General features: G+C 40.2%; 1 protein-coding gene across 5 annotated transcripts in view; it reads right to left on the bottom strand.

Annotated features, from left to right (window-relative positions):
* Window positions 1-25,216, bottom strand: part of LOC113035410 (uncharacterized) — a 102,530-nt gene that overhangs the window by 3,982 nt on the left and 73,332 nt on the right. For 4 of the 5 annotated variants that reach the window (XM_080287810.1, XM_026190955.2, XM_026190954.2 and 1 more), the window contains 24 exons: window positions 23,870-23,947; window positions 23,469-23,504; window positions 23,236-23,289; window positions 22,935-22,988; window positions 22,124-22,165; window positions 19,174-19,278; window positions 18,956-19,009; window positions 18,430-18,483; window positions 16,390-16,443; window positions 16,245-16,298; window positions 15,713-15,757; window positions 14,783-14,815; window positions 14,589-14,633; window positions 13,631-13,657; window positions 12,451-12,504; window positions 11,815-11,859; window positions 11,429-11,473; window positions 11,269-11,331; window positions 10,798-10,833; window positions 9,292-9,336; window positions 8,651-8,794; window positions 6,245-6,311; window positions 6,019-6,147; window positions 2,890-2,967 (listed from right to left, as the gene is read on the bottom strand). In XM_080287810.1, the coding sequence (XP_080143936.1) occupies window positions 2,890-2,967; window positions 6,019-6,147; window positions 6,245-6,311; window positions 8,651-8,794; window positions 9,292-9,336; window positions 10,798-10,833; window positions 11,269-11,331; window positions 11,429-11,473; window positions 11,815-11,859; window positions 12,451-12,504; window positions 13,631-13,657; window positions 14,589-14,633; window positions 14,783-14,815; window positions 15,713-15,757; window positions 16,245-16,298; window positions 16,390-16,443; window positions 18,430-18,483; window positions 18,956-19,009; window positions 19,174-19,278; window positions 22,124-22,165; window positions 22,935-22,988; window positions 23,236-23,289; window positions 23,469-23,504; window positions 23,870-23,947 (1,441 nt within the window). Of the gene's footprint in view, window positions 1-2,889; window positions 2,968-4,235; window positions 5,634-6,018; window positions 6,148-6,244; window positions 6,312-8,650; window positions 8,795-9,291; window positions 9,337-10,797; window positions 10,834-11,268; window positions 11,332-11,428; window positions 11,474-11,814; window positions 11,860-12,450; window positions 12,505-13,630; window positions 13,658-14,588; window positions 14,634-14,782; window positions 14,816-15,712; window positions 15,758-16,244; window positions 16,299-16,389; window positions 16,444-18,429; window positions 18,484-18,955; window positions 19,010-19,173; window positions 19,279-22,123; window positions 22,166-22,934; window positions 22,989-23,235; window positions 23,290-23,468; window positions 23,505-23,869; window positions 23,948-25,216 lie in introns of those variants that run through there. The other variant, XM_026190957.2, reaches the window with a different exon arrangement.

The raw sequence follows: 25,216 nt of genomic DNA on the forward strand, positions 1-25,216 counted from the left end.
ACACATGTTTAGAAGAATTAAAACAAGAACCAGGCAGATTTTTACCTTTGGTTTGTTAGCAGATCTGCTCCATTTATATTCACTAATGTATACTTTTTTTTTTTTTTAAACCAGCAGTGTCTTTGAAATCAAGTGTCAAGCAGACGACAATTCCTATTGAGAATTATTCATCAGCATTTCAAAGCACAAGAGATAAAACTTCCTGCTTAGTTAATTTAGTCAATATTTGATCAGAAAATGACTCAGCCATTCTAAGGTTTGCTGCTTCCAGTTTCTCAAAGCGTGAAAGACTAATTGCAAGGCTAATTAAAAATAAAAAACAAATATTAGGTGCAGCTTCTACACGGTCTTTTTATTTTAGAACATTTGAAATTGCATTTAATTTGTTTAGTTTTAAAATCAATTAAAAAAATCAGTCTGTAATTACAGTCGCAGTTCTTCTTCTTCTTCTTTACTTTCATTTAATTGAGAAATGCTCCTCTGATGTAATGCAAAGTGGGACTGCAGTGAGTATCAATAGATCACTATATAGCTGCATTGGAGGATCATTCAGAACTGAGGACATCTCATTTACAATTAATGAATTCTCCGGTTTCTCTGTAATGAGAATGGAGGAGAGAGGAAGAACACATCCTCGCTGTCTGATATGGTGAGGTCATCGCGGCCGATGAGACATTAGTATCTCATGTTACTTAGCAACAGCTTGCTGAAGTGTCAAAGCGGTCTGCATTGCTTCATGGTCTCTCGTATATTGTTCACATACGAAAACAACACCAAGAATAACACCTTCTTTCTCAGAAAGCCTGCAAAAAAAAAAGACAAGAGACAAAAACAAAAACAAGCCCTCCACTGCAGTCCTGCCACAGGAGTGTCCATTACATCAGTCAACCCATTCACAGCTCGAGGGAGCCTTGCCTCCACTATAGTTTGTACAAAGAGAATTGCAGGTACTGCCTTGTCCTTTACCTCCCTGCGAAAACACAACTTGCCCTTTCCATCAGAGCCACATCCATCTACTGCTTAAGTGCTCAGACAAACTATCCACAGTATCGTGGCGGTGGAAAGATACAGGAAAAAAAACACTAATCATCTAAAGTACCTTATGTTCCAGTTTGTTAATTCTCTTTGTTAATACAACAAGTTTAAGTGGCTTTGTACAGCTGATAGCTTTACCCTGCTAATTTGGCACAATTCAGAACTAATGCACTCCAACAGCAGCACCTTCAGGTCTAATTACCATCAGAGCACATCAGGGAACGAACACGTGGAGGCAAAGATAGCAACTACAGTATGAGGTCACTTCTCAAAAAGAAAAACCCAACAACTTGAAAATACTGATTAATTAGAAGTGCCTTGATTCATCGACCTGTGGAGCCTGCCAGACAGATTTCTTACCCTTTATTTTATGTATTTATTATATTATAACTGATAAATCAAAGCTGTGCAAATTTCATTTACGTGACTCACATATCCCAGTCTGAGTCTGAGGGGAACCTGCTTTATGTACGGCTAGTGTCAAGAATACCACCAGGAAAACCAGAGGAGTGGGCCAGCTCGTTGATAGCACTTAGTTTAAGCACTTTCAAGGTCTTCCTGAGACGTGACTACAGCTTAACTCTAACCCCCAACCAGTTGAGCTGCAGGTGCTTCTTATAACTGTGTGCCTACAGAGATGATGTCTTTCAAAAGCTGTGATTTGTCCTCTCCAGTGGAGCTACAGCCAAGATATCTTTCCCCTGCACATGCATTATGTGCATACATACACTCCTACAGTCACAGGCTGAAAATCAGCAAGTTAACCCCACTCCTCATCTTCCATCAAGATATGGTGAGGTTTGTCGTGCAAAATAACTAAAAAAAAAACCAAAGGACATGCTGACATCTTGGTTTGTCTCCTTTTGTTCACGACAACACCAAGCAGTTCATTTTATAGAGCGGAAGTCATTTTCTTTCACCGCCAAATTCATCCTCTATTGGGGTCCTATTTATGTCGCAGGAGCACAGGGGTTTTTTGAGAACATAATGCAATCTAGAAGCCAAGTTGACTCTAACATGCTGAGAAACCAAATGAAGGCTGAAATAGAATTAAAGGCTGGAGACTTGACTCAGCCCTGGCGCATTTCTTTCCTTCTTGGGGGCAGCTAAAAAAGCCTGATAAATAATGGCGAAAGGAGGGGTGGTCAATGTAATGGTTATTCTTCCTGATCATTTTAATACCTGCTGTATAATTAAAACACGAGGAGGGCAATTTTCAGAAGTGCCCTTATACATAGCTGCAAATAGCATAGTTTCTGCCATTTTATTAGTATATGACTGATGGTTAGTGAGAGTTTTCAATTAAAACACTTTCTTATTTGAACATTTTAAAAACGCAGGACTGTGTCAAAAGAGGCAATCAGTATATGATGAGCTATGCTAAATCCAGTTGCTGACTGTGGCTTGAAACAATATTGATAGAGGTGAGGGGGAACAAAAACAGTAACTCTGCAGTCCATAAAACTAAAACAATGAGCTTAAAGACAGTAAAATGCTCCATAGAACTGAGGAGAACAGCAGAGATGGGTGGTAATTCTCTGCATGTTCAGCACTTTAATTGACCCTTTTGACTTTACGCGTTGTCCTTTGTTTCAGAGTTGCTGTAAAACTGCTGGTGATGGTGTAAGGTATTATATAGATAAAGTCTCCAATGTAAAAAAAAAAAAAAAAAAGCCAAGATGCCTGCTGGATTTAGAAAGCCTGGAAACTATTGCTCATGAACACTTAAAAAAATGACCAGAAAGACTCATTGGAAGCAAAATACTAACAAATGAGGGGTGGATAAAGAATTTTGCACAGCATATCAAATTAAACACTCAAACTAAAACGGCTCTACTCATAAGGTGTTCTTACCTGGTGGCCCCGTGGGTCCTGGATCTCCTGGTAACCCCAGTCCAAGCTGGCCTCGCTCTCCTTTCTGACCCCTGATTCCTGTGGACACAAACACACACACAACATTGTGGCTGAGAAAACAAATACTACAAACTTAAAGCAGTCCTGTTGTGGTGCCATCTCTACACAGTTTGAATTACAGTTAGTAAGATTAGTACAAATGCCAAAGCACGACAAAGTGTCAAAATGAGGACACACTTGTGGAACTTTTTTATTTGTCAACGGACTCCTAATAACACTGCACAGCTTCTCGATTATGTATAATCAGGATGACAGCAGTGTCAGGTATCAAGTATGCACTTATTTTGAGAGATGCACCCTTAGTAGGTGAAGTGGAAACAGACAACTGCATTGTGGATTTGTGCAGCTTTCTAACAACAGCACACATCACATCTTTGACGATTTCAAAACAGAGACAAGAGGCTTTTAACAATCAGAGATCAGACACGTGGGTCACTAAAGGCATTCAGAGAGTGGAAAGGTAGGCCAAGTCAAAGGTGAACTCCGCAAACAATCGTGGCTATTCATGACAGACGCTTTACTCTGATGCTCATTATGTTCACTCTGTCCTATGCTGGAGACTGGCTGCTGCCTGAGTACCTCCAAGAAAGAACACAAACTGTGAGCATGCTCAGTGTGTCAAAAGAGAATTCAAAGCATTCGCGCATCTTCAAGTCAGACCAGGCAGGCGGTTGCTTTTAACTGTATGCAAACAATCATATTATTCAAGGGCTTTTTCACTGCATGCAAAAACCAGTACGTCTACAGTTCAAAACAGCAGCATACCAAGTAAGAATTTGAGAGGCTGCAAAAAATATTTCCCCACGAGGCACTTAAAGTAATGGAGTCTCACAACCAGTGGCTGCATGGAGTGCATCAGAAACATTGACAGGAGTATCAAGCATTTCACTGCTTGGCCCAAAGGGGAAACGCTCCAACGCTTACATGTCAGAGAAAATCTCAGAAAAAAGGCTTATGAATGCTCCAAAACTGAATCTCAAAGAAATAAAAAAAGGGGGGCTATCCACACATTGCCACAATAATGAGACTTCTTTCAACACTCACAGAGCCCGGGGCATTCATTCAGGCAGGAGACGTTCCATGGAGAAAAGTGCACTGTACCTTGAGCAAAAAAAATAAATAAAAAATTTCTGAATAGCACACAGGGCAATAAGCTTGGGGGCCACGGTGGATTGGTGCAGTCTGATAAATTGAAAAATGCCACACTGCGTACTTAGTTGAAAACAAATTGTGTCTTGGGGCACTAATGGACAAAGTAAGTTAACAAAATATAATACTGGCAAACAGTGGTTTTTCATGCTTCATTGAACCTGCACCTGTTGTACGCTGTTGTATACAATATTAAAAGACACATCTACTTAATCGTACCGTGTCTTACAAAAAAGAAAGAAAAAAAAACAACTTTCTTTCTATTTACTGATATGTCCATCTCACAGGAAGAACAGAGCAGCTTTCAAACAGAGTTTACAGACATGTTTGTTTCACTCAGTATAAATGTTACACAGAATGCATTGAAATACAAAACAAATGTTAAAACAAGAACACAAAAAAAGAAGCAAAATTGATGAAATATGCACTTGAGCACAATGGCTTTCATCAAAGAGAAACTTTCTGAAGATCCCAAAAGTGAACGATGAATCACAAATGAGCACTTAATTACAACAAAGTAGGAAATAAAGAAATGGTGTTCTCCAGCATGAGCCCCTATGGGCGTTCTCTTAACAGCTTGAGACTTTCACCCATGTGAAATCACACCAAAGACAGAAGAAAGGAAGAAAAGAAAAAACTGTGAACTCAACAGAGGGGTTATTTTTCTCCATAAACAATTCATTTCGGCATATTGGAGAAGAAGTCAAATTGGATATTCCAGAGGAGCACAGTCTCCAGCGGAGGATGACGAGAAATAATGAGGAAATATTACCCCAAACTCTCAAGGCCCAAGTCAACAAAGAAAAAAAAATTAAGAAGTTGTTGAATTTCTGAATTATCAAGGGAAATAACTTTCCTCTTTGCTTTCAATAAATATTTATTGCAAAGCTGCATTAAAGATCACCTATAAAACACTTTATTTTGGAAGCGTAAAAAAACAAAACAAGCAAAATAAAGTCCAAGACATGTGTAAACGCCAGTGGCATTAACGCACAAATATTTAGAGTTGAGTAGCTGGCTAATTTGGAGACATTCGTGAATGAAAGCAGCCCTTTATATCATAGCAGTGGGTTAAAATGTAAATGGTCTTGAATAATGTGAGGTAGATAACAAAGCTCAAAGAGAACGGCCAATGCAGCGGTGCTTTTGATCTGCACCAACACAATCAAATCACTCCTCTTTAAAAGTCACGATACCATAGTTCTGCTGCGGACACAGTACAAATCTAAGCAAGTCTGAGGTACAAAGCCTGCACCGGCAAACCATTAGTGTTGTATGAGCAGTCAGAAATTTGTATTAGTTTGATAAAAGAATGTCAACCCTCTTTCCTGACTACGCTCCTTTTGCATTTTAGGGGCTTTCTTTCCTGGAGTGAGGTATCAATACTGAGGTTCTTTCCTGTCCACATTGATAACACTTTCTCTTTTTCACAGCCAATTCTTCGTTTGTCTTCATATTTCCCAGAGAGCCGCTGTGCACCACACTCCCGGCCTTTCCTCTGCTCCCCGCCCCTCAGTCTGCATTGATATATGGGTCTATGCAAGAGAGAAATACCCATGAATCCGCACAAAGTGCAAGTGTAAGCCCGACTCTAATCCAGCCAGTCTCCAACATTTCAAATCAACATCACAAAAACACGAGATGCCAACCAACAGGGTGCATCTCACAAAAATGTGACGCTTTCCTCTCTAAAATATAATTGGCTAAATGTATGGTTCGGTAAACCACACGGTGTGTTTGCTGAAGTAATTATAGGAGTACATATATAATTTCTTTTCATTAAATAAATTAAAGTTAATCATGTTTCATTAACAGCAATCAGGTTTTACAAGTGTTATTTCTATTCATTCATTCATATTTAAATTATAGTATTTTTCCAGCAGTGGCATTAAGGTGCAGCCGTTCCGCCTGCCATCCTACCAGGAGGTCCACGCTCTCCTGGTGAGCCCGGTAATCCATCCTTTCCAGGAGGTCCAGGAGGTCCTTGGATCTGCGACGCTAAGATGCCTGCAGGTGTCTTCTGTAGCCCGCTGTTGCTAGAAAGCTTCTCTGTGAAGCAAGAGAAGAATGCTTAGAGGTAACACAACACAAAAAATAAAAGTACTCCAAACTAATTAAAATAAACTCAGTTTTTTTGTTTTTTTACCTTCAAAAATCCTCGATACTTCATTTCGGATAAACATCCGGAGTTCCTCTGTAAAGCTGGAGTCATCCTGTGAGCGGAAATAGCGATAAAGCACTATTTTAACACTTAACAAGAGAAACTAAAGCAATTAAGGGACAATAAAAATAAAAAGATACAAGTAAAAATGATAATTAAGTGGATATCTGGAACTAGAGATGGCACGATACCACTTTTTTATGTCCGATACCGATACCGATATCATAAATTTGGATATCTGCCGATACCGATATGAATCCGATATAGTGTTTTTTAATCAACAAAACTGTTTTTTAAATATCTTGCTGCATTTTGTATAAGTTCATACTCAAGTTTAAAACAACAACTACACTAAAGCTATTCTGTTATACCTGTATCCAAAAAAAATATTTCATAGTTCAGCAATACTGATCAATCTAATAAACTTAAACCTACACCATCCTCCCTATTCTGGTATTTTAAAGAGTACTTAGCATAAATATTAAGCAACCTAACTAATAGGGTTCCAACTCCCAGCAACAACAAAAATAAATAAATAAAAAATAGGGAACCACCCCTCACGCTCCACCTCATGATGCTTAATCGACGTAATCAACCTTAATTTGATGCAGTGTGGAAAAAAAAAATGCACAGAAATCAATTATTTTTCAAGAAATATTAAATAGATTCAACATCTTTCTTCAACAAAATTGCAGACTGCACAGATGGTACCTTCACAAAGGAAAAAGTACTATAGCTTACTAGGGTATATATATTAGACTTAATAGTCACTATATACAGTAATGGACTTCTATTCATTTTGCATCAAATTAAAACTTTGGCTGTCAGATAATTATTTATTAAAAGCTAGACATTTTAAATGAGAATAAGAAAGAAAAGTATGTCTTTGTGCCCCCTTTTCCCTGTTAATGCCCTATCGGCCCCCCTGGCTAAACTTTGCTAGATCCGCCCCTGCACAGTTACCAGCCGTCAGCTAGTAGAAAGTAATATTAAATACATTCTAACAACAGCTTATAGAGCTTAAACGTGCTGCTGTTGTTCAGCCGCTGGTTTCCTCTTTCTGGTGCAAAGTGGGCCAAAAGCAAACAAGAGAGACGTACTCCCGACAGAAAAGCCGATCAGCTGATCGTTAAGCAGTTTCATGATTGAAGTAGCAGCAAGAAGAGGCAGTCCTTTGTTAAGCTTAACGCAGGAATGCTTTACAAACATTCAGAGATGGACTTACACACTTGCTTTACTTCTCTCGGGGATAACTTTGTCGGAGATGAAATGCGGGTTGCTAGCAAAGCTCCAAATGCTATCCAGACCACTGACAGGTCCCGCATGCCACAGCCGCTCTATCACGTGATGCATACTGCTCCGACGTGCTAACGTTCTGAGGTGAGTTACGGCGTGTTGCAAGTTTTGTGAGGTGCTTTCGTGATATTTAATGGATCGGATTACATTTTTTATTTTTCTCCGATATCCGATCCAGTAATTTAGGTCAGTATCGGACCGATACCGATACGTAATATTGGATCGGTCCATCTCTATCTGGAACATTTACTAAATAAAACATTTCTTCTACGCAGATTGTTCAAACCAAACTCGACAAAAAGCAGGGCAGAGTCATTCAGTTTAAATTCAGCTTTTAAAGCTTCCTCCTGACTTGAAAGCCTACCTTGCATTGCAGTTTAATATAACGTCTGAACCCAAACTCAGCAGGCGAATATTAAATTTGGTATTATAGCTTTAAAGTGGTGTTACTTTATTTCCAATTCTGAAGTAATGCACTGCCTATTTAGACTGAAAGTGCAACTTGTCACACTGGCTCTATTTGCCTCCATATGTATGGAAGGATAAAGAAATAATATACATGCATAGAGCACGTACGCACAGCGCACAGCACACAGCACACGCTGTGTGAACCTTTCTCAGCTGGATTGTTGGTGCTTTTTTGTGCCGTACCATTTAGGAAGCCAAACAATAGTATCCCTGGACCTCAAATCTTTGCATTCAGAACAGTTTTTCATCCCTGTGAGTGTTATATAACGGTTGTGGCTGCATATAGTAAGTGTAAAATGTCTGTGACAGATGGAGGTGTTTTCGCTGCTCTGCAGAGCTCCAGGCACGCCCACATATCTGTCTTTCTTTCGGTTTCCGTCTCACTCCCTCTCTGACCTTCTGTTGCGCCTAGATGATCAGGAGTGGGAAGCGCTGAGCAGAAAGAGAACAGCAAGTTCCCGTTGCACTGCCTTGTTTGATGTTTCATGCAGAAAGCTGTAGCTACACCATTTCCCCCCCCCAGTGTATGAGAACTGAGGTGGTAACTCAAAGGAACGAGTTGCCCGGTAAAGCTTTTTAATTATCTGGGAGGGTTGTCTTTGTTTACGGTGAAGATTTTCAACTCACCAGGAGGCTTTCACTCCCCAGGAGTCCTGGAGGGCCGGGATCACCTTTTTGCCCCTGGGTACCGATGGGTCCAATTTGGCCGGGCTCTCCTGGGCGACCCCTCTCGCCCTGAACGCCTCTTTCTCCAGGAATTCCTGGATCACCCTGTAGCATTAAAAAAAAAGTAGCAGCTCAGATATATCTCACCTGTGTATGATGTTGAGGCACCAAACATGTGAATGTGCTACAGCTACCACTCCTGGCTAGAAAAAGCTGCATCAGTGTCACTATAATCTTCAGGTCCCGCTGTAACTTTACATACTGTGCACAATGACTCATTTCTCCTAATGTGTCCAGTTAGTTACTGGTCCTGGGGTTCTGCTGCCAAACATAAAGCTAAAACCTCATTTTGCATCCTCTATTAAAGGCGTTTGCAACAGATTACTGTGGAAGTGTGACCAAGCTTTTGCAAACACAATAGCAAACTGCACTGAGCGTTAAATGCCTTTATCTAGCGCTTATGTGCTTGTGGGGATTAGTCATATTTGTGCTGAAGTGAAGACTTTCATTACTATTCATTACTATTCATCAAAATCTTTTTGTTGTGTGTTATAGTTGGAGTCACAAAAATAGCTTCCTTTTAAGAAAAGAGGAATGCTTACACGCTCTCCTTTGGATCCTCGTTCTCCTTGTCTACCTGTAGCTCCCTTAGAAAGGAAAAAGGAAAAAATATAGTTATATAGTTGAGGTCTTTGTTGAGGAGTAAGAAGAAAAAAAAGGCAGTGAAACAGTAAAAGGAAATTATTCTGACCCTGAAACTTTTTAGTAGCTGCACACAAAGCATTGATGTTTGGGATTGTGTAAGGGCGCGAGCAACACTCAGTCATTCTATTATGTTCATTTGGAATTTGTTCATTTGAATTTCTGTTAAATCCACTATAAGCGATGTTTGCAGAGGATTCTTATGAATTATTTGACTTTGAGGAATGCACGCTTTTCAGTTGACGCTGCACTGATTGCGTCTTACTCAGCTCAGGCATAATTCCTCCCCGTATAGTGTTTCACCTTCTGCAATGTCACGGATCCTCTGCATCACTCCTGGTTTGTATGATGAACGCCTTCCCACCAGCTGCCTCTACTGTACAGAGGAGCAGGGAGAAAATACCTGTCTCTGGTTTCGTGTCACAACATCTTGTGTCTTCCAGTCCCTCTCTGTCACTCCTCATTGCTTCCCTTTACTCTGCTCACAGAAATACATTTGGGAGCATCTTTGTATCAATTTCCTGCTGGATTACAGGAGCCATGCAAAAGACAATCTGGCATGATGTGGTTTTTGAAGCGGGCATCGCTTTGTGATGCCGTTCTCCCCTGCCTGCTTTAATCTGCAGTACTCTGTATTCCCCGCTGCCTGATGGGAGGCTTAAATCTATCATCTTGCCCACTGAAATGTGCTTCCCTGAGCATTACATTAAACCTCAAAGCAGTGTGCAAGGAATTTTGCTAAAGAAGGCAACTATACCATCTGCTAGATGGCACTGTTGCCCCACCAAAAAGTCGTGCCTATCTATAGAAAGGCTCTGTGTGATGCTGAGATTATGAACAAATGGAAGGAAAAAAAACAATAAAGTACTTGGGCTGTCATTAAGGTGTAAGGTGAAAAAAAAATTGTAAATCAGAGAAAAGCTGTAATAATCATAGTCAATCGAGTTTGGGTATTAGATTGTATAATGTGCAGTGAATGGCAATTCAAGCCCATACTGTGAGACCATTCTGTGTGATTATGTAGTAAACAGTGTAGATTTGATCAGGTACATAAAAGTAGACTTTTATGCATATTTATTTCCATTTTGGCCAGGTTCATCAGGCAGAGAAATGCATATTTAATCTGAAGCATCTACTGCCCTCTATTACAAACATTTTATCATTGCCTGAAAGCATTAACTGTATAATGAGGGTGAAAAGACTAAAAGTCAACAAAGCCTTAAATCTGCAGGATTCCATTTAGGTTTTTTTTTAATCGTTAAAATCTCAAATATGCAAATAGCTTTAATGCAGTCAGCACGCTGTAGCTTGAGGGGGGATAAAAATCTGCTGTGCCATCTTTCTGTAGCTTGGCTGATGTAAAGCACTTTCTATAAGGGGATTTGCGACGCGTTCGCACAACTCACCTGGTATCCTGGAGTTCCATCTTTTCCAGGTCTCCCCTGCTCAAGAAGCGCAACACAAACAAAGACATTTTGTATCAGCTCCCGCCTTCGATTGGATCAGCACTGTTGCACTCCTAGTAATCTCCACAGTTAATGAGATATCTCAACCAAGGGATAATGATCCTGATTGCTGTGCGAACATTGTTCCATTGTGCGCTTACAGGGAAAATTACAGAAACCATCTCTGATGGTAATTATGTGGAGCAATGTAATCATCTACAGGACAAGCGGAAGCTAACATATGTATTTTATTCATATTGTCCTTGAATCGTGTTGCTTTTCTTCCAGACACACACTACAATGGTAAAACAACTATGCGGCCATGTTTTAATAGCGCTGTTTCTAGTGTGGACATTATTGGAAGGTGCTTTGTCAACATCTAGTAGTGATAATATTAAGGGAAGAGCGACAGAATTTGTGTAGCATCCTTACAGGAAGACCTTGGGGTCCCTCGGGCCCAGGGAATCCTGTCTCTCCCAGCGGACCCCTCTCACCCTGTCACAGAACAGAGACAGCCAATGTGTCAGTCGGCAGTGACAAAGGAATGACGCACAGATTGACAGCTCAAAGAGAGTTAGAGGCTCAGGCTCACCGGCTCTCCTGGGATCCCTGGCTCTCCACGAGCGCCGGGCTTTCCCTGTCAATCACAAGTATGGGAAAAGAACAGACCGTGTTTGACAGTTCCTCGATAGTGTGATATCTACAGCACCCCTGTAACCTTCCATTTAAAATACAGAGACCAGCATACAAAAGCTGCACAAAAGAAACCTTCCCAACAAAACACTGCACAAACAGACTGCAGGTGTAAGGCAGCATTATTAATCGAAATAGTTTGGTGCTATAGCAATTGAGAGCTATTATTCTGTCTACTTTAAAAAAAACATCACTGACTTGTTGCCAGAGGCAGACTTAAATAACATAAATGACTGATCAGAGAGAAGTATGTCCTAAATTAATTTTAAAAAATGGAGGACTTACTGGAGGACCTAGCATCCCTGGTGGACCAGACAAACCCATATCCCCCTGGAAGCACAACATATTAGGTAGATAATGTACACATAACATAAAGAATACTATAAATCACTGTCACATCAAGCAGACACACAGATAGTGGTATCAGAAACTCCGTATAATGAAAGCTGCTGGGCTGCTATGTGTCTGGACAAGTGCAATGCAAAAATCTGAAACACTTAATAAAAAACTATAAATATCTCCTCAGAAAAATCACACACATATATTTATTATAAATGACTTCCTTAAGATCTTCATATTTCAACAGCAAATGCTTTGCATATGTCAAACCTTTGACAGCAGGCCCTGAAAGGATAAATTACTCTGGATGTCAGAGAAACTGAAATATTCCACCCCCATCAACCTTCCACAAAACACACAGTCACACACCGCCAATCAGTGGAAACACTTCTGCACAGAAAAGGCAGGAAGTTGTGAAAAGATGCCTCTAGGACTTTTTTTTTTTTAATGAAGGAAAATTCATTAAGTAATTGTGCAAATTATTAATTATTACATGAATACTTTGGCTCCAGCTCAGAAAAATGTGGAATTCTCAGAATTTAACAGGCGGTCATCGTGAAAACTTTGTATCTTGACGTTTACCTTAGCACCCGGCAGCCCTTCAAGCCCAGGTAATCCCATGGGCCCTGGTTCCCCCTGTGAGATAAAAATACACCAACTGTTATGTTAAGACAAAAAAACAAACAAACAAAAAAAAACCCCAAGCCTCCTCGCTTTCCCCATTTCCCAACCAAGAATGAGGTTATTTCTGTCTCACAGTCCTAGAGTGAGGCTGGCGATAAGCGACTGGAAGGTAACAAGTGTCATTATAAAGCGACCATCATGCATAAATGAGCAGATATAGATCAAAAATGGATGAAAGCGAATAAATTTAATTCTGCAGGGGCCAAGATTTTACACATTTCCCACTCTCATCTTGATGATCTCGGTCAGGTATTGAGAGGACAATACTTCAAATGACCTAGGACACATGCTGTCACACCTTGAAGGCTTTATATTCATTAGAAAAACGAAAGCCATTTGACAATCACAATCACACCTGCTTTCTTCACTAAAAATAGAGAGCCATTCCCAGTGCTAAAGCAAGTGATGGCCTCTATCCACCTCATCTTGCTCGCGCTGCCATGGAGAAATGCCATTACACAGAATAGAGGGGCGACCGGCACTGACACAGACGGATTGTCCAGGTAATTGTCACACATGTAGATTGTCACGAATACGTTACTCAGGCTACGGGAAGAGCGGGCCAGCCAGAGGATCAGCTGTGAGACGGATTGGGGCAATTCCACCAAGGCATTGCGGACGCTTGAGCAATTTATTAAAATGTCAAATTAACATGCCAGTGAAAAATCACTGTGAAACAAAACAAACAAACAAAAAATAAAGAAAATTAAAAAAAATGCAACTGGGCCCGAGAAAAATGGATGATTCCCATGTCTGTGTGGACTGTTTTCAGGCGTCAGAGTTTGGGGGATGGGCATTTGAAGTGCAGTGAGGGTTTGTGGGTTCCCACTGGCAAGACAATATGGTACAAAGGTTTCATATTTGTAGGAGTCGAGATCTTTTTTTTTTTTCTGTGTGTTGGAGTTCTTCTGAAAGTGGTTAAGTGCTCGGGCTTGAGGCTGTATTGACTTATTTTATCCAGTAGAAAGCCATAGAAATAATTATAGCAAGCAACTGGCAACTCTGACTTTTTGCGAGGAGCACAAAAACAGCCAAATGCCTCAAAAAATATAGCCCACGATGAAAAGCTTCAACTTACTGCAGGTCCTTCATCTCCTTTGGGACCCTTAAAAAGAGAAAGAGAGGGAGAGCGGACATATTACCCCCGTGAAAGTGACAACTGCTTCCATAAAAATCGTAAATATCATCTTTAATGGCATGTGGTTACTGTATGTTATTGTCATTTAAATTTATATTAGTCATTATTACTTGCCTTTTCTCTTATTTTCTGTGTGTAAATCACGCTAATAGTGTAATATTGTCCCAAGCGCAATTAAAATGATCAGGATCATATAATCCAGTCAAAAAGGCTTAAAACAACACCAGCCAGCAATTTTCCACATTAATAAGCACAAGCAATTATTGATGAATTGAGCCGCTTATCCTCCTTAACACTGATGAAGATGCTCCTTTATTTAGATTGCTCCTGTGGTGCTGTTGGCCTGTGATGGATGCAGTACCGGGAGAAGCATCCTTAAGATGTAGCTATGGCTCATGTCCATTGTGCACTGGGGATAGCAGAGTGTCTACTTTTTGTCACCACCTTAAGTGTTCGTTTTGGTGGATGGATCCCTGCAGGGCCTGTGACTGAATGTCTCTCAGGACTGGACAAGATTACAAACTGTCTGATAAGGAGGAGCAGGGGGAACCCGATAAGCAAATCGGGTCACTTCGGCTTGGCACTGTGCAGAGCAGCCGAACTTCTAAGTCCATTTTGCATTTCAATGATGTTGTGTGTCCTGGGGTGGATAAGAGGCACCTGTTTGAGAGTCAGGAAGCCTCTTGGCCTTCACCAACCACCAGATCTCAATGAGCATGATTGACTGTGATATAATAGCCTTAGAAGCCAAGATAACACCAGAGGGCTGGTCAGGCTATTTGTTATTCAGCTCTCCCAGGCTCTGCAGCTCAGACAGTATCCACATGCCTGTTTGCTAGTGTTACTCCACAATTCAGTGTAAAGGATTTGCTTCAGGCACAACAATGATTATACTTACCGGAGCACCGGGAGCTCCAGGGGGTCCTAAAATAGCTCCACCGCTCTGCAAAGAATTTTTTTATATTTTATAACACGGGCCAAAAACAACAAGCACAGAATCTTTTTCTAGCAAATTTGACTTAAGGCTCTGCACAGCACCATGCATTCAGAAGATCACAATGACAATGATCTGAAGTTTTTTAAAATCTTTACCTGTGGCTTGTACAGGCTGCCCATTCCGTTGCCCTACAACACAACCCAGAGTAAATCAGACATCTTCTCTAAGAGGCTCTTTTCATTGAATGTAAGTTCTAGGCACCGGGAGTCCTTACAGAAAACTGTACAGTAGGTCTGAAGCAGTTATACACTGCTAAGCCCTTAAAAGCTACATAAGAGAGATCAATAGCTCATTTGGTGATTACAGAGAGAGAAAGGAAGAGAGTGCGGGAAAGAGTGAGAAGTGAAAAGAGGAGAAAAAAAACATAGAGAAGCGTAGACTTAATAATCCTTGAGCCAGTCGTAATTCCAAAAAGACGAGTGCCTCAGAAATACAAAAGAGCACACTGATTAAAAAGATTTGGGTATGAGAACTAGGTAATCTGCTCTTCTTGTATAGTATTAGACCATATAATGATGTTTTTCCCATGATAGATTGATAGAGGGCAGCTATTGTAAACGTAGAAGGAGTCAAGGTTCTCATTTAGAAGCAAGTGAATACTCGTGCCCTTTTCAGGCCACTGAGCCATCTCTTGTCCTCCCAGACTGCAGTTTATGAGGCCAGGGTGTGAGGGGAGGGGGGCAAGGCAGGTTCAAGGGGACAGCTGATGAATTATAGATTTGCCTTTGGAAGCGCTTACTCACTTTCCTTTTAAAGGAAAGAAACATAACTCAATGCCAGCGTGCAGGTCGTGACGATTTCATCGTATTTGTACCTGTTTGTCATTTATGCTTTTCCTGATACAATAAATACTGTTAGACTGAGGAAACATAAGTGCTGAGGACATGCATTTAACTCGCTAACCATAAGAGTGTTTCCAAAAGGATAAAGTGCCAGTAACAAAATAATGTGTAATCTATTACCCTAATGTAGGTTTTGAGACTTATTATCAACAGATAGCACTTGTTGAGGCACCAGGAACTTACCGGAGGCCCTGGAGGCCCTGGTCTACCTGGAGGTCCTTCATTTCCCTGCCAAACACAAGCCAGAGGAATTTTTAAACATGTCTGTGAAAATGCAAATGTTTATCAGCCACAGTCCCATGTTAATGTAATCAAGTGAATCTCATTTGCCGACCCTGGGAAACAAAAAAGAATCTCATGAAACGTCTATCTGCTCTCTAGCACTTTGATGCATATATTAAAATTTGGGGAAAATCTTAAATTATTTAATATTTTCAAGTATTCATCAACTGCAGTTTTTTTGTTTTTCTGTTTTATGAATCTGTCTTTAAGATTCATGATACCACACATGGAAACAAGAGGACAGTGCAATTTCATTAATATACTCTGTCAAAACAATTTACCGCAGGCTTTAAAGCAGTGGCTGAAAGCACTCATGTAACCAGCAGGTCATTTAATGTGCGCTCCCACTGACAATACACTGTATATAAAATCCAGAAATTCGTGCACTCTGCCTGTGGTATGCAGAAAAATACAGAAATAGTAAAAACATTACTTTATCTCCTTTGGGTCCAGGCTGGCTCGTTGGACCTGGTCGACCCATGAGTCCCTGCAAACAGAATAGCACACTTATTTTATAGTATGAAACAATTAAAGAGATTTTGCATAATTTTAGACCACATGGAGGACGGATTTCTTACCGGGGCCCCTGTTCGACCAGGCACACCTGGTAGCCCTGGTGCTCCTGAAGGCCCCTAGAGGAGACAAAATTAGTTATTATTTTTTAAAATTTACTTCTTACTATCATCAAAAAAATTATTACATTAATATTTTTCTGCATCACTAGTGGCTTCATAATGTAGTGGTTTACACATGTGCAGAAATAGTCTCTGATTTCTGTGCTTACTTCATGGATTTCTGGTAATAACTGTCTGTAGCTCTGAGTTCTGGTTCCTGCCTAGTTCTGAATTTTGATTTGTATTTCACTCCAGTTGCTACTTTCAGTTTGTTAATTGTCTGTTTAGTTCTCTCAGCGTTTCCCAATCTGTTCCTCCTTCTGTCTTTGTCTTCCTGCATTCCCTGAATGAGCTTATTTATGTTTTGTTCATCCGTCTTGTTTCAGTGTCTCCTTGTTACAGCTGTGGCCACAGAGAGCACGAAAACTGGCTTCTGAAGTTCCTCTTTGAAGCTTTCAGATGAACGTTTCTACCATCACCATCTTGGTTGCAAAAAAACAGATGTGACAAGAAGGGGTGGGTCTGACTGTGAAACCGCACACTCACTGGCTAATGACTTGTGATTTATTTTGCTAGCCAATGCACACGTGGTTACATAGTATAGAAAATGTCTCCAATTTGAAACATACATGGCCGAGATTTACAAAATAGACTTAATTTTTTATTTAGTATGAATCAGAATGAGTGAGTGAGCCCATGAACTCAGGAGGAAAGTCTTTCCTGAGGTCAAGACGGAAAAACATTTCTCCATAGACTTCACAAAGTCTTATTTTCAACCACAGCTGGTGGCTTTCACATAGAATGTAGATTTTGGGCACTTCTGCACTGGCTTCATTTTCCTGACCTGGAAGCTCTTTGTGGCTTGTTGTCTGTCGTTTCTCATTCTAATTTTACTTCCTGTTTGTGCCCTAACTAGTCTCACCTGTATTAATTATGTTCAGCTGTGTCCTGTTCCCCACTAGTCTCCAGTTTCCTATCAGTGCTCAGTGTGTGTAGATAGAGCCATTCCTTCAGCCTGTGTATCCTTGTTGTTCCTGGCTCCCTGTGGTTTTCTAGGATCTCTATTAACTCCCAGTTGGATGTAGTTATTGGACTTTTCTGTCAACCTAATAAAAGGCATGCCTTTTATTATTTTGTCTACCTTGGAGTTCTCTGTTTGGATCCTATATTGTACGAACACTATAGTGCTGATGGAGAGTTATGTGGCCATGCTGAAAGTCAGCTGTGCTGCTCCGAGCACATCAAGCATATATTCTTAAAATGTGGATAAATTAAATTATTGGTCATTGTGATGTCACATCTGTTTTGTTAAAATCTATGCTACATTTTAAAGGATGAATTCAAAAGCTTTTCTATACACTGTAATGACTTCTGAGCTTATGCTTGTATTTTCTTTCCTTTAGAGCTTATCTGAGTATGCAGAAGCAGCAGAACATCACATTTTCTACTGTGGGGCACTTCATCATGCGACAACTTTATTAATTTATTTGGCGACTAGGCCCTATAGTGTATTGTTTGCTATATTTTAGAGATGCCATTGCATGCATTTCTTTGATCACTGAAAGAAAAATAAACCTGCTATCTGACCAAAACATGTCTTTTATTGAGCTGTTATAATCTAGTAGCAAGTGTGCCTGCTAGTAAAACTCTTCTGCCATGGCAGTTCAGTGCTGAAAGCTGACCTATGGGAAACTTCTCAGCTGCTTTCAACACTGTCTTTTTTTAAATGAACACACACAAACACGCAGGGCAGGCTTTGTTCTTCATAAAGTAGTTCCTTGGAGAGCAAGAGATAGGGCATAGTGCAAATGCAGCTCTGCGGATAGCTTTTGATAGCTTCTTTTGAAAACAGACTCTGAGAGCAGACAGACTTTAAGATGAGGCCAACATTAGAATATATTTACATCCGTTTGAAAAACCTCTTTCTCAATGTCACGGTGACTTCTGACCTGGTTAGATAACCACTGGATTAATTTGTTTAGATTCAACTTTTTCTTCACTCACCTCATCACCTTTATCGCCTATAGGGCCTGGGAACCCTCTCTCTCCTTTTACTCCCTGCAGGAAAGCAGAAGCAATAAAGTAGGGAAAAGTGAATGTTTTTCACAAGGAAAAAGGGAAGAAAAAAAAACAAACCTTAAACTAAAGTCTGATGGGCATAAATTTCAAAATGCATCTTCCAGCACACAACTTGAAATTGCCTAGCCTATTTCACCATGGTACAAGACTGTATCCATAGCAACAACTTCTGCAGTGAAAACCCAAGTGTGTTCAGAATAATATGAGTTGTGGAACAGCTACTTAGGCTTTCAGGAATAATGCAAAAATAAATTCATGAAAAGCTTTTTTTTCAGTGCAAATCTTTGTCTAGCAGATTAAATGCACATTTAAGCAAACAATATCATAAAATAAGGCTATATCTTCTACACATTCTTGTCATGCTGATAAAATGGGTTATTCATATAGTAATATCTTTATAAAATCCATTTTTGTTATTTCACAAGTTTACGTTTGACATCTTCTTGCCTACCTTTGGACCTTCTTTTCCCGGGTTACCCATCGGGCCTCTGACCCCAGGATCTCCCTGTTTGGAAAAGGAGTCCATAATGGATTTGTGTTCAATAGCGCAAGCATGCACTCAAAATATTCATGAAGGAGCACTGAAAGCATGATGTGCAATGCAAATCAAAGTCACATTTTTTTTGTAAATTGTCTAAATTGTCTGCTATGCTAATGAGTCACTTGTACCTTTTCTCCCACTAAGCCCTCTGCTCCTTGCACTCCGGGGGAGCCTTTTTCTCCCTTCTGTCCAGGCAGCCCTGGGACTCTCGTCTGGCACACACTGCAGGCATTCTACCAGTGCAGGCAAGGCAGGAAGCAAAAGTGGAAGCACAGATAAGATTTCATCAGGCTGAGCTGGAACACTGTATTTTCGCCCTTTATTATGTCACATCCCCTGGGTGGAGGACAAGACCCCAACTGACATAAAGTGTTCTCAAAATGTCCACAGAGCAGAAATAATGTGAACCCACCTAGAGTGCCTCCAAGAGTGTCTCTCACTGAGGTGAGTGGTGAACTTTGTCAAACTCACTGACTGTGACATTTAGGTGAGAACCTAAATATCATTGGACCAACTCCATTGGCACTGCTGCACGTTGTGACTCGGACATACTGTATGTGCAGCAGGATTAGTGAGCTGTTGCAATGCTGTATTTGAGTATTTTAAAACGAGTTTACTCGATCTTGATAAGGACTTTCCAGATATTTTGCTCAAGTGACTTTGAGCAGTGCTGCTTTACAGCTTTTACTAAGACCATTTTTACATGTGGATACTGAATTTTTTTTGCCAGCTACATACTTACGGCGCACATAAAATCTACAATGGCATTTCAGCACTGACCCCAGAAAAATGTATATTGTATCACATCTCATCTCACCGTATCTTATTGCATTACATTGTACTGTACTGCCTTGTATCACATCCAAGCCTAACGAACTGTATCACATCTTATCATATCACAGCATATTGTATCATATTACATCACATCCCACATATTTCATCCTATTGTATTGTATTATATTGTCCATAATGCATCACGTTGCATCCTATTGCATCCTATCATATTACATTGTATCATATTGCATCATATCGCATTGCACTGTATCGCATCTTGATCTATTCTAGATACACTATAGACTCTACTCCTAGCACAGAAAAGAATTAGGAAGTTTAAGTTGGAAAAAGGCAGTAAAAACAAATGCATTTCAAAAATAACAACAACAACAAAATCTCACTAAATTTGAAAAATAAAATGAAAAGCCATCGTTTCAATATTGCCATTTAAGCCTAATCTTCAAAGACTTCAACACAATGGCAAAATAATAAGAGCATGCTGTTACTGACATGAATGAAAAGAAAAACAATACCCGTATTAAATGTGTTTAGCGCTTTTTTTTGAAGGTGTCATCGAGGTGTCAAGAGTACTAATCACAGCGGCGTTACGTGACTCTGATGAAGGCTGTAAACAGTAGATGAATCTAACGGAGCACTTAATGGACAAAATAATTTGACTCTGAAGGAAGAGTTGACAGAAAATAATAAGTCTGCTGACATCTGGCTTTATCTATCAATGATTAATCATGTGAAGGCATTATATTTATTGTCAGAGCTGACGTATGTTAAGCATTAAAAAGAAAAAGCTTTAATTCGTCTAAGTGCTGTCCTGCAGCTAACGACACGTACTAAGGTGACTAATCTACGTCAGTGGGAGAAAAGAAACAAGAATTGCATTTATTTTGACAGAGTGTTCACATTATGAAAGGTAAAAGCTACTAAAGGAGTACTTAATCCCATTTTAACACTGTACTATTATCTCAGGAGATACTGAGGAGTGTCTGGTATTAGGTTTAACTGTGTAGTCCTGGTCCACATTCAGCACTGGTCAGGAAAGGTTGGGATCCTGAGCACTGCTGTAACAAAATATATTTCAATATATGAGGAATATGTTAGAAAAAAGTTTTAAAGTGCTGCCTGTGTCATGGTCCTGCGGCCATGACTCAGTGACTTTGTGTTTATGTTCTTTATTGTTATTACTTTCATTATTATTCTTGGGCTGTTTTGGGATGGTTTGTGTTTGGGATTTTAGACACTGGGTTCTGGGTTTGTGCTCCCTCTGTTGGTCCCTGGTGTTAGTGTTCCCCTGTCTCGTCAGGTTAATCAGGTCCAGCTGTTTCCCCCACCTGTGTGTGTGATTTCCCAGTGTCTCTTTGTGTACTTATAGTGTGTGTTTTCCTCTGCTCCTCGTCGCGTCGTCTGTGTTCATACCCGGTGAATTTCCCTGCGTGCTCTCCCTGCTGTTCTCCCTTCATGTTCAGGTTTGCCACTCCTTTGTGTAGTTTCTCCCAGTTTAGTTCGTCCTTAGTTCTGTTTGCCATCTCCACTTTATGTTCAGTATTGTCAATAAATCACCCTTCACGTCTGAAATAGTGCTGCGTTTGAGTCCTCCTTCCACTCTTCACACGGCCGCTGCCCCGAGCCGTGACAGCCTGTCTGCTGATTTTGGGACAAACTTATATAATATGTCCCAAAAGTTAACATTCGTTCAGATTTACATATTGAGGGTTAAGGTTTAAGTAATGTAAAATGTAGAGAAGAGACAATTAAAACGGAGCTAGGGCAGAAGAGAAGTCATTTTGCGTGAGTGTTTTGAGGCTTTTGGATCAAGTGGTGACACATTGTTTGAATGGAGAAGTGCTATTTAGCAATTATTCTTCTGTAAAACTGTATACAATGCATATCTGAAGCCGATCTTATCTTTTGAGACAGTAATCTCTTTATAATCTTGTTTTTCACTTTATTTGCATTGCACTTGTGTGATATTTCAATATTTCATTGTCACACTGAGAGGCTTTACTAAACATGTTGTCACACTGTGCACCTCTGGTGAATGAGTAATCCGGGCTTTCTCGTGAAATTGTTTTCTTTTATTTTCTGGATCTCCTTCTCCCAGTCATCCTGATGAAGGCACTCAAGGGCTTTCTCACAATATCTCTCAAGTGATTGCATCCATGTATTAGTGGGATAGTACTGTTTCAAGCCGGCAAATGCTGTTCAATTTAAATACCAACCCTCACGCTTTTGCATGCAATTGTTCTGTGAAAACAATGCAATTATCATCAACTATGGAGATATAAATACCTTAAGCAAAGCACCCATGTCCCCAAAAATCGGCAGGGCAGTCTGTTAGGAAAAAAGAAGCAAAAAAAACAAAACAAAAAAAACCTTAATTTCAAATCTCATCTCTCTTTATTTTTGAGATTTCTGCAGTTGTTTATTTTTGCTCGACTGCTTCTTTTAATAAAACATCACAAGGCACACAAGACTGACTTACATGCCTGGAATGCGATTTTTTCCTTGAACATATTTAACAAAGTTTGCTTTAAGTGTTTCATTCTCAGTTTTATCTGGATTGCTTGAGGAAACGGTTTAATAACTTTGTTATTTTGGAAGACATGATCCCAAATCTTCAAAATATTGTTGTTCTCTGAAGCTGAGAAAAAAAAACAACATTTTGATGTGAAGCCCGTGTATTTAAAAAAAAAAACATAAAATGGTATAAATAGCTTTCATGCGTCTTTACAACGCATGAATATAAATGGGCTAAAATGCAAAAATTTCAAGGCTTTGATGCAGCAGCGGTAGGAATGGTGAGGTACTCACACTACAGCTATTAGCACTTTAGTAAATGCTCCTCATTTGAAACTCACAAAGACACAAGAAAGGAATAAAAATATGCTCTAACAACAGGGGGCCGCCAATTTGTTGTAAACTGGAACATTTTCCTGAATGTGGTGTCGGTTGCTGAACACTAGAACTACAGCTACTTATTATCCCAAAACTGCAGCTACAGTCTGAATACTGAGTTTGACTTTAAGGTGATCTCAGTAGGTCTCATGGCTGATCAGTGATGCTGAACCGCTGTAAGCAAAACAGAGATTTTCTTACTTACTGGTTCACCTGGAGGTCCAGCAGGCCCCGGTGGACCTGGCCTACCAGGGGAGCCCTTTAATTGAGACAGAACAAGGAGTTAACAGCACTTCTGGTTACGATATGAAGCACACAGGCAAGGCTATAACTTTCAGCTTTCACACTCTTCTCAGTTGGTGGGGATTTGTGTCCAGGAGCTGTGATACATTGTACTTGTTCATCCACAGTTGGTAGCTGACATTTCTCCATGCTTCTGGCCATCTTTTATCTGTAAACGTGCAAGGGAGTGGAAAACAGTGGAAGGACAGGCTGTCCTAACTCACCTCTCTTCCTGGAGCTCCTGGGGGGCCAAATGGACCCGGGGGTCCACGAGAGCCCTGAAAAATACCAAGATAGAGGCTAGCAGTGTTGCCCTATACAGTCACCCACACTTACTGTTAATAGTGCTGTAACAAAATTGCCAAGAAGAGATCCATGGCTAATTGGACGAACATTTTTAAAAATCGACTTGAACATCTTGTTTGTGTTGTGGATACAGAAAATTTATCGCACACACCTCAATTCCTGGCTCCCCGGTGGGTCCCATGGGGCCCTAAAAACACATCACACATCTTGTTAACACCACCTGCCCTCTAGCACCCAGGATCCAATAAAGGAATTGTGTTAGACACCTTTTGATCTATTGATTCTCTGTCTACAACCCTGTGTTTCAAAAATGAACACAGACTCACTCACTGTCAAATCTGAGTTTCAAACTAGCACCCCAGAGCGTGCATGATGAGGCGAGAGAGCAAGTAATGACCGATGTTTCTAATAAAAACACATCTCCAGTATTCAGAGAGTAGCCCATTCTTTCCACGCCTAAGACAAAAGCAGGAATCTGAAATGTTTCAAGGGTGCCACTAAATAATAAATGGTTTGGTGCTCACTGACCAATCAATACGACATCATACTCACAGGTGGCCCTGTAATGCTCTCCCCAGGTTCGCCCTTTTCACCGTGGTCTCCGGGCAATCCCGGGATGCCTCTTTCACCCTAACACAAACACAAGGGAGTGGTCAGTGATGATTTAATGATGGTGAATCCAGCTAAAGGAAGGGCTGCTGCATTGCTCATTAAGTATTCAAAGACTGCCAGAATCCATTTCCTGTTATCTTGTGCCTCTTTGCTTAAAGGGTAAAGAAAGAAAACATAACCGCGGTGAAGGCCGTTATCATGCAGATTTTAATTATGTCCATCATTTTGCCTACGTATGATACATAAGATACTCAACTGTGCAATTATTTTTCCATGTCAAATCCACTGATATTGATAGTACAAAGTGATCAGAAAAAAGAATGAAATCTCTTTGATATCCAAGCATGTTATGACAATTTCAGTGATATCAGTCATATTAGTGATTTTCAGCTGGTATTAGATGGACTTCAGGAGATATATCTTCATGTTAAAAAAAGTAAATAACATGGAAGATGATGTAGAGCAGTAAAAAAAAGTCTCCAAGAACCTCAAAACTTTATTGTGTAATGTTTAAGTGAAATCCAAAAAAGACCATCAAAGCAAAATTAGTTTGATAATAAACTTCAAGGTAGGTTTGTTGGAATAATGCGCTCAAGGAAATCAGAGAGAATGGTTTAAACGCAATAGACCAGAGGCCAGTTTTAAGGAGAAGCTGTAAAGCAGTGTCCTTGAAGGCAATGTGTTCAAAAAGCTACCTTTCAACAGGATAATAACCTCAAGCATACGGGTAAATTTAGCAAAGAATGGCTCAAACAGAAGAAAATTAAAGGTTAAAGAAGGGTCTGGCCAAATAAAAACTACACACAAGATCCTATCAGAATCTCACTGGAATGCTTATGGAGGGGATTTAACGTGGGCACTGCATGCAAGAGCAACATTTTGCAAATGAGGAAACTTTACATGGAAAGGTGGTCAAGAATTTGAGTGAGGCACAGTACGACCAGGAGGACAATGATGCAAAACACAAAAGTTAAATGGAGCAGCGCTACCGCGTAAAGCCAAGGCTGCACTTACTTTTTCCCACAGAGGAATATTGCACCAATAGATCTGAACAAAGTGTTCAGATAGCCACACAGAGCCCTAAGGTCTCAGCCTAGGATTACATAATGTTACATCATTACAGAACATGACACATGTAGTCGGTGTCAGGTTCTGTAGAACAAAGCAAAGTGTGGACGTTTTCATTCCCGTGACACATTTTCAAGCTCATGCTATCCTGGAATTCGTGCCAGGTAAGCTATTTGTTACAACTTCTTCTTTTTTGTAGTACAATTAAATTTATTTAGC

This window comes from Astatotilapia calliptera, chromosome 13 (assembly GCF_964374335.1).
Source record: "Astatotilapia calliptera chromosome 13, fAstCal68.1, whole genome shotgun sequence".
NCBI lineage: Eukaryota > Metazoa > Chordata > Actinopteri > Cichliformes > Cichlidae > Astatotilapia > Astatotilapia calliptera.